Raw genomic sequence first — 9,770 nt, 5'->3', positions numbered from 1 at the left:
TGGGATTAAAAAGAGTTTTATTAACTGGTACTCATTACAAGAAAAATCTTTTCATGTAGACATACAGTCACATATCACTTTTTTCATACAGTAAAGTAGTAATTATGAGTGTCAGGGAAGTCAGTGCTTTGTTAGTCAGTCAATTTTTATATCTCCAGGACTGTACAATATGTTACAATAAATATGACCTAATGTTTTCCACTATGTATAACCCCTGCCATATAAATACTCAATCTTATTTACAGCCTGTGACTTCCTAGAATCATTAAAGATTCATTTTACAAAAGCTAATTAGGACATAATGAAGCTTCCAATATTCTCGACTAGATGGTCTGTTAGTCTCTGAACCTTTTAGCCGAATGCCAAATTTCTACTCTGCTTTTTCTTTGCTGGAATCAGCAGCTGCCTGTGGAGCAGCAGTGGGAGGACAGGTGGGGGTGGCAGCATTAAGAGGGGGGGCAGGAGGAAGTGGATCAGGGTCATCGATGAGGGCCTGTCTTCTCTCTCGCTCCTTGATCACTTGAATTAGACAGTAGGTCACAAACATGACAATGACGGTAGTTATAGGGAAGCCTGGAGAAATGAGAAGTTATAAATTCAAAACCATACACAAAAAAAAATCACAACAATCTTTATGTTGCTAAAAGAAGAGATGGACCAAGAAATGAGCTGGTTAGTGAAATTGGCCTGAATGTCCTTAAATCACCTCTGATCAGGAAGTGACTATCAGAAAATCTAACAGGGAACACATAGCTAAGAAATATCAGATTGCATTGATTATGGATGTTGTTACTGCTGAACTCAAAGTTTTGCAGTCAAGCGTTTGAAAGTAAAGTCAGAGGAAACAAAGATTTAGGAAGTTTTTTTAAAGGAACATTTTTACTCTTTGGAGGCTTATTAGCCATTTATTCAGACTGGTACCAAAGAGCAAGATGTCAGAAAGTGCCGGTCAATTTGATCCTTTGCCATTTTGTGATTTTAGGCCTTTTTACCTATTTGTGAACAACCACTGTCAAATCAGCCTTTGACAAGAATTTCTGACTCAAAAATCAAACATTTTACCAAATTTGTGAATGTACCGTACCAGGTATACCAGTAGCACGCTTCTGTGTGGAAGTTATAACTGCTGGAAGAAGACTCATAGAGAGACATATTTTAGGATTAGTGGGATATTTAAAAAATGAAGACAGAGGAAACAGAAAATATGTAAGTGGACTCAACTCATCTTTTACCTAATGAATGCTGGAAATAGACAACTCTATGACTCTGTAAAGACACATATTTATGCTAGCAGCAGAGAGCAAGACTTTAAAAGGTGTTAGTTATTTTGCTCCTTTGATGCTTAATACTTTTGTTGTAATTTTGAAAATACCGTATATATCTCTGCTGTTATGAACAAAAGCAATACGCCTTAGGAAGTATTTTTACTCAGCTTGCAGATGCGCCATAAAAATTGCAAACTGACCTGGAGTTAATTTCCACAGATAGGATGGCAACAAAATTACAGGCTCTGGTTGTCATAAATCATGCCAGATTTGTAAAATGGGCAGCCATATTTTGTTTTTCCCCAAAAATGTATATTCTTGGGGAATAAAGGTTGTCATTTTACATTTAGTGAAGCTAATCAATCAAATATGGTGTAAATAGAAGTTTAAAATTCCCTAATCATAATCATTTTTGTCTTATTTTTGAAGCACTAAAGAATAAAGAATGTAGGAAAAATATATTAGGATGCTATCAATTATAGTTTTTATAGAGAAATTGGTATATGCTAATCCTTATTGACAGTTTAAAGCTTTACAAAAACTGGAAATTTGAAATCGGGCCTGAGCGGTGCATCTCCAAGTAAAACTCAAATTACCTTTCAGAAGCAGTCGCTTGGTGACCAACTTGACAAAATCCAAACTGTTCAGAGCCATAAGGTTGTACAGCACAATGCACCAAAAGTTGAACGTATTGAAGATTGCTCTGATGCGGCGGGACATTGCTTCTGACATAGCAGCCTGTCAAAAAAAAAAAAAGACATCAACACCTTCATATCTAAAAACAAGCAAACAAAAATATAGAATAAAACTGCAACAACACACCTCAAAGGATGCAAATGGCTCCATGGAGAAGACCTTAGCGGTCCACAGCTCAAAGTTGAGACCAAAACAGTTGAAGAAAGCCCAGAACAGGACGACCTCACAAGGGCCCAACCAGAGGATGGTGACGCCATAGGTGCAAAGCGTAGCCACCAGCTCCTCCACCACATTCTCATGCTTTCCACCAAGGTAATTATAAACATACCTGAGGACAAAAAAACCATCAGAACCTCCTGCATCGAGCTGGACTAACAAAATGAATATTCAATAAATCTTACTTGCACAACCAGTCATTAATTCCTCTGTCAAAATGCCTACAAAAAAGAAAACAAAGTTTTATGCCATCCGGTTTTCAGTTTTAACCAAAAGGAGGCGAGCTTTGTATGCAGAACTTACGTTTCAGAGAACACATAGAGCATAGTGATGCACTTTGGTGGTTTTGGTGGGTCCAGGTGATCCAGTGTGGACACTGTGTTGATGACTCCGAACATGACAGCTGCTTTTATCCAATCGTAGACGAGGTTGACGTAAGCCAGACCCACTGGAAACGTGCAGGTATATTAGTTTTGTTGCATTTTTGGGCGTGCAGAAAAATGTCTCCCCTCCATGATAGTAGATAAAGCTTTAACAATCACACAAATACTGTGGCACATACCCAAAGCCCAGTCAGAGAGGTGTTTCAGGAGCTTTATGTCAGTGGGGATGGTGAGGATGTACATGAAGTGGAAGAGGACATCCACTATGATAATGACTCCCAAATGGATCAAACCCTGCAGGCTGATGTTCCACATTTCCCTTTCTTTTCTGGTCAGGTCAGACTTATTGGCCTGCAGAGGGCAGCAAAGACATGACACCACTAGTCTTGTACAATACTGTAGATCAGATGTCCCGAACTCTGGTCCTCAGACACCACTGTCCTGCAAGTGTTTTTCTGCTGCTGCACATCCTTAAATGAATAGGCGATTAACAGATTTAACAGATTAACAGGTAATGCAATCATGTAAGTCAGCTTTGCTGGAGCAGGGGGACATCGAAAACATGTAGGACAGTGGGCTCTGAGGACCAGGGTGTGGGACCACTGAGATAGATGATTCTGACTCATGAAGTTAGTTGGATGCAGTGGATATTAGTTGTGTAAGTGAAAAAGGGGATGAATACTATTGCATGTCACGCTTTCTGATTTTTATTTTAAAACATAAGGAAGTCATGAGGCCATTTTTCCACTTTGCAATACTCTTTGCAGGACACTGTAAAAGTCTGAAAATACGATAGATAATATTCACTATAAACAAAAATATTAGTATGCTACGGAGCCCTCTAGGGGACATGGGGAATTTTTTTTCTTTTGCGTTACCTCGCAATACTTTTGCGTTACCTCGCAAAACTTTTGCGTTCCCTCGCAATACTTTTGCGTTACCTCGCAAAACTTTTGCGTTACCTCGCAATACTTTTGCGTTACCTCGCAAAACTTTTGCGTTACCTCGCAAAACTTTTGCGTTCCCTCGCAATACTGTACTGGTCAGTTATGCAGCATAATTGAATACTGCAAGCCTTTCCTACGGTGGGCGCCGTACTTTATGCTTTAATATAAGGTTATGTGAGGTTTTTCCATGAATGTTAGTATCTTTTTGTGAAATATCTGAAGTTTTATATCTTTCTTTAGGATAGAAAGGCACCACAAACCTACGATATAAACAGAAACCTTCCGTAAGTAGGAAAGAAATAAAAATACATTATAATTTGGACTATTTCTGAGTTATTATCGCGGGTAATAAATCATCTGACAGTTTTGATTGTGTCTCTGTTGTGTTAGTAACCTGAATGGTTTAAAGAGCTGCTTTCAGTGCCGCTCCATCTCAGCCTTAACAGACATAAACATGCAGTAATAAATCGATTTTCAATCAGTGTTTTGCACCAAACAGTTAATAATAATAAACAAGTTTTCACTGAGGCTCTGTAAGAGCCATATGAATGAAATAAGTAATTATTGATATGACAGGAGCAGGCGACTTTGACACTTGTGTGGTGGGTGTGTCGATGTGGGCGTGACGTCACCAGGTATGAATGGGAAGGATACTGGCTTTGTGTGTATTAGGAAGCGGTGAGCGGGGCGGTCAGTCCTTGCAAAGTTTGGAACCTGATCATCAAAATGGAATAAATCGATAATTGTGACAGAACAAAGAAAAGGTTTGGAGTTGATTGATAAACGGACAGATGAGATTCCCAGAGTTAACCCAGTGCGGTCCTTTACCATCATTAGTTTGTCGTGTTTTTAATAATAAAAACTTGTTAACAGTAAAAACTGTTTGGTGCAAAACACTGATTGAAAATCGATTTATTACTGCATGTTTATGTCTGTTAAGGCTGAGATGGAGCGGCACTGAAAGCAGCTCTTTAAACCATTCAGACTAGAACACAACGGAGACACAATCAAAACTGTCAGATGATTTATTACCCGCGATAATAACTCAGAAATAGTCCAAATTATAATGTATTTTTATTTCTTTCCTACTTACGGAAGGTTTCTGTTTATATCGTAGGTTTGTGGTGCCTTTCTATCCTAAAGAAAGATATAAAACTTCAGATATTTCACAAAAAGATATTAACATTCATGGAAAAACCTCACATAACCTTATATTAAAGCATAAAGTATGGCGCCCACCGTAAGAAAGGCTGGCAGTATTCAATTATACTGCATAACTGACCAGTACAGTTTTGCGAGGGAACGCAAAAGTTTTGCGAGGGAACGCAAAAGAAAAAAAATTCCCCATGTCCCCTAGAGGGCTCCGTAGTATGCAACCTGGACACAAAGAAGAAAAGAAACTGGTGCCATCTAGTGCATGAAAAAGGAAATCCTGAAATCCTTAAACAGTTGAATGATCAATGGTCAATTAAAAGAAACTCACTTGCACATAAAATTTATCAAATGTCATGATGGGTCCAAAGTAGAAGAAAGGGAGGTAAAAGTTGTACTTGAGCAGCTCCAGGATACTGTAGTTCCCATCTTTCCGTTCACAGTTTTCCAAAGCAAAACTCAAGCAGCGCATGATCGTGAACCCACAGCCTCCATAGAAGAGGACATGCCGCAGCTCAAAGTCTCCTTCCACAAAACCTGCCTGTGCGGAAAACTTACAGTGATTCTGCACACCGATAATCAAATGAGGGACTCAAAGTTTGCCAGCTGCTTCACCTGCCAGGACACAAAAGGTTCGCACTTGAACGTGGCGAGGGTGCAGAGACCAGCGACGAAGCAGAGCCAGCGGATTTTCACTAAGGAGATGCTGTAGAGCAGGATGCAGTGGGACAGCATGAGGGAGACATAGGTCCAACTCATGCTAGTCCATACCGCCAGCAGACCATACACCATATAAACCAAGGACCTGAACTGTAAGAGACATATTACACAGAAAGGCTAATTTGCATTGAAAAGGAGTAAATTTTAAGTCTACTTTCTGCTTCTTTTTCTTATTTAAAACTCACCAAATACAGGTTGAGATTAACTAATTAACATCACATCAAGACATCAATCAGTTTTCTTATCCTCTTAGCATTCATGCAGTTGTGATCTGCAGATGCTAACAGATTAAGAATGATCTAAAAAATAAAGTATGATTTATGGTAAAGTTTAAGCAACCTGAGGAGCCAGCATAGAGCAGATCTTTGCAAAGAGCACGTGACCAGAGAGGGCGAACAGGATGTGCTCTCTGAAGGTGGAAAACCACATCATCCACTCAAAATCTGCAGTGTCCTGTGGATAACAACGCAAATAATTAATACTATTCCAATGGTGTTAAATATCACATCATCACTTACCATTTTTCTCCCAAAGTATCCTGGTTTCACACTGGCTTTAAATGTCTTTCTGTTTACATTGGCTGAGAAGCATGGCAGCAGGATGGAAGTGAGAATAAAATATGTTAGTAATGACAAAAATAATGAATAATTGCAAATTTATAATTTAATGTCACAGAACTTGGGTTTATCAGGACAAATATATGTTCCAGTTGTTTTGAATCTATATGTGCTCTTATTAGACTTAAACAAAGGGTTCAACACAGAACAGTTTTCTTTTTGTCCTCTGTGGTATTAATAGCGACACCCGATCTACTGAGCATGCTCAGCATAACTCTGACTCTTTAGCGTCACACTGAAAAACTAACATATGGGTATACTGCAGATTCTGTTTTGTTTATATGTAAAGTTACTCCCCCATATTTAAAATTGACTTATTTTTGTATCATTTTTCGGAAGAAAAAAAATATATATATATTGTATTCAAAATCCCAAATTCTTTTTTTTTTTTCAAAACATTTATAATTTTCATCTTTTATATTATATGCTCATTCTATCTAATTTCAACATGCAACATATGTTATATGCATCATGAGAATATATTTTCAACTACTCAATTTCTTAAGTTCTTTATTATAGATTTCCTACCATTTTATCTTTACTATGTTTTAAACAGTGTTGGGCTTTTGGCCTAATTTTTTCCCTTTACCTTTAAAAGGGAAAACAAAAACAAAGCTGATAAAAAAAGTAAATAAATAGTCCAGTTAGTCCAGCTAGTTTATATTACATCAGCAGCAGTTTATGTCATTTGTTAAGCAAATATTAAGATTTGATTTCATAATATGTGAGAATTAAATACTAAAATAATCTAAAATTAGCACTGATTGGTGTGTATGTGCTTCCAGTTGTAGAAGAGCAAGAATGGCAAATAACATTCCGCTGTGTGGGAAATAATACCAGGATGTAACCTTTCAGTGCATTTTCAAAAAGGTACAAGTGTCACTTTTCATATTTTTGTAGTCCTTGATGTCTTTGCAAATAAAACCTAGCACCAGTTTCATTTAAAGTTTATAGTAATTAATAAGATGTGCCAATTAAATGTTAAATAAATATGTGCCAGTAAACACCAATAATATACTGGTGAGTTTTTACATTTTTGTGAAATTAAATGACCATATGCACAATTTTGACGCTTGTAACCACTGTGTGGGTCAGCATAGGATATCCTTCTCATTCTATCCTGTCTTTTGTTGGGTTATAAGAGCTCAGCAGCGTACTTACAGCTCGACACTTCAGAGATCCAGCTGGCTGCCCAGAACATGGCCAGACACAGCACGGTGTTGTAGAAGTAGATCTCGTACTTAGGAAGTGCAGCTTTGATCCCCATGATGACAATGAGTTTTGAAGGCTAATGAGAACAAGTCACAATCAATGCAGTGTGTTACATGTTTAGCTAAACATTATCTCAATTAATGATATACACAGAACCACGGGGTTTCCCCCAGTTGCCAAAACTGAAAAATAAAGGAATGACTACCAATCACTGCAGAGCTTTTAACAATTTCTTCTGCTTTCAAGCTTGTATGCCTGAACTAAATGTTTCAGATCAGTCAACAAATTTCTATAGTAGAGAAAGATTACCTGAGAAAATTTTAAAGAGCAGTTTTCTAATGCTCATTTTATGCATTAAAGAAGGGAAAGGGTATCCAAATCAAAATGGCCCCATGTGGAAAAATAACTGCACTCCCATGACTTCACAGTGTTTTTTGTTAGACTTCACTAACCACACCCGGGTCGAATTATTGCCAGACCTTTAAAATCATAATAACCTGAAAGGAACCTGTCAGACAGAATGAAGTAGGTCAAAAAGCTCGAAAACGCTGTATATTCCCTGATTGATCGCGGAATAACCACACACCCGACTTTGCAGTGCTTCAATCTGCCTATTTCACTGCAGACATTTTTGGGTAAATCAACAGGGAAATGCAAGTTGTGATAACCAGGGTTGAATTCCAGTTGCATGATTTTCAAGTTTTTCCACACGGTAACGACCGACCAGCACACAAGAGTGGAAGGGCTTTCTGCAGGTTCAAATGGAAAAACTGGTTTTATTCTGTTTTTGATTTACTCTGTAAGCAAAACTGTTTGTCCCAATAGACTAATATTTGTGTTTAATGTGGGAGCAAAGGTTCAACACACCTGAATCAAATGACTGAATCACCTCCTCAGTATGCAGTTAAGCTCTCCAGAGTTCTAACGACCTCATTATTTAACTCAGGTGTTTTGAAGCAGGGCCACATCTAAAGGTGGCAGGAGACCAGATATGGAGGCCTCGGTTTGAAGATCCCTGTTTAAATGTGTTTTCTCAAGACAAAAGTCAGAAAATGTTCATGCTTCCTCTTTGTGACAAACGTTATGAAGATGTTGGTGTCATTGTCCAGCAGAAATTGGCAATTGCTCCGACAAAGAATCTAGGAAGATGAGGGAAGTCAGACCCAACAATCCAGGCGAGCTGAAGACTTCCAATAAAGTAATTTGATAGAAGTTACTTTAACAGAGTAACTTCTATAGAGTAAGTTTTGGATTTAGTTAGCTGCAAGCCAACATTAGCATAAATATGTAATAAATCAACAATGTAAGCTTTTGGCTTTGAAATTACTCAAATAAATTAACTGCAGGGATTTTGTTATGTGCTATAGAGTTGCAGGAAATGTATTAATATTTTTTTTTTCTAAAAGTAGCACGAGGATAACATGGACTGAATACAATAGGGAGAGTGTAATGTGTCAACAAAGTGCAGCTGTCTGCTATTTTTAGCCAGACAACTCTACAGTTAATTCATGCACTCCAGCAGCAATATATGCTGGACAAAATGACACACTAAACTCATGCTTTGTATTAACCTGGACTTTCAGTTTTGATTTTCAGTGTCACAAAACATAAATGTAAAGTTAACCCTCTCCCCAGTTCAGTCCCCACATTGTCCTGTTAGACAGCCTGCTGTTCAAATGCCACACGGTCACACAGTTCAGTTTGTCCTCAGCACCTGTTGTGATACTGACCTTGAACGCAGCAGTCCCAAGAGGTTTCCCACCAGAGTTTAAGTTTGGACAGATGGATGAAAACTCGAGATAAAACGTGAAGAGAAAGAAAATGAAAGAAATGTCAACTTTGTGTGGTGGTCATCCACAGAGCGCAGGGTGGACAGTGGGTCCCTCTGGCTCCCTGAGAGGGAGCTGCCGCTGGTTAAAGGTGACATGATGTATTTATACTTTGACTATTGACAGCAGGGGCGGGACAAGACTTCTAAATCAGTGTAATAGACTGTAGGCCATGTGATAATACAAGACGGTTTGTCAACTGAGCAACAGATATTCAGCATTTCTCCATTTCTTGTATGTATGCAATTTGAGAAACTTATGTAGAAGGTCACCAAAATCATCTGGAGCATAACTGAAGCAGTGCACACTGTCAAAACTGTCTACAGTTATTGCATTAAATGAAAATGCATGTTTTCCATTTCCCTCACTGCCAAATCTGCTTTAGGAAGGTTTAACCCTGCTGCAATTTTGAGTTTCAGTCTCGATATGCATGTCTCAGATTCTGAAACTGTGAGCCTGTTATCCAGCAGGCAGTGCCGACTAGTGAGGTTTGGTGGTTTTAAGTACTGCAAAAGTATTCATTTTTTCCCCATAAACTTTAACATATCTTATTAGGATTTTCTGTGACCGATCAGCACACAGACATGTTCACTAAAGTATTGTGTAGATTTGTATTCGGTGTATTTAGTTCTGTATCCTGCTGACCCAGACCTGCAGACAGTTTAGGCTCAGGAGTTAAACTGATTAGGGTGTGACACCATGACTTTCCTGTATTTTATTTTTAGATGTACCA

General features: G+C 38.3%; 1 protein-coding gene across 1 annotated transcript; it reads right to left on the bottom strand.

The window, feature by feature from the left end:
* hhatlb (hedgehog acyltransferase like, b) lies at positions 1 to 9,138 on the bottom strand. The gene is made up of 12 exons (XM_028004872.1): positions 8,939 to 9,138; positions 7,158 to 7,284; positions 5,898 to 5,959; positions 5,719 to 5,832; positions 5,275 to 5,469; positions 4,991 to 5,200; positions 2,740 to 2,911; positions 2,481 to 2,625; positions 2,363 to 2,398; positions 2,088 to 2,289; positions 1,862 to 2,003; positions 1 to 573 (listed from the first exon to the last, which is right to left on the bottom strand). The coding sequence occupies exons 2-12, from the start codon at positions 7,261 to 7,263 to the stop codon at positions 371 to 373; spliced, it is 1,587 nt and encodes a 528-aa protein (XP_027860673.1). The 5' UTR covers positions 7,264 to 7,284; positions 8,939 to 9,138; the 3' UTR covers positions 1 to 370.
* Positions 9,139 to 9,770: the final 632 nt, after the last annotated feature.

The sequence above is a fragment of the Xiphophorus couchianus genome, chromosome 21, assembly GCF_001444195.1.
Source record: "Xiphophorus couchianus chromosome 21, X_couchianus-1.0, whole genome shotgun sequence".
Classification (NCBI taxonomy): domain Eukaryota; kingdom Metazoa; phylum Chordata; class Actinopteri; order Cyprinodontiformes; family Poeciliidae; genus Xiphophorus; species Xiphophorus couchianus.
This window is presented reverse-complemented; position numbering and strand designations above follow the sequence as displayed.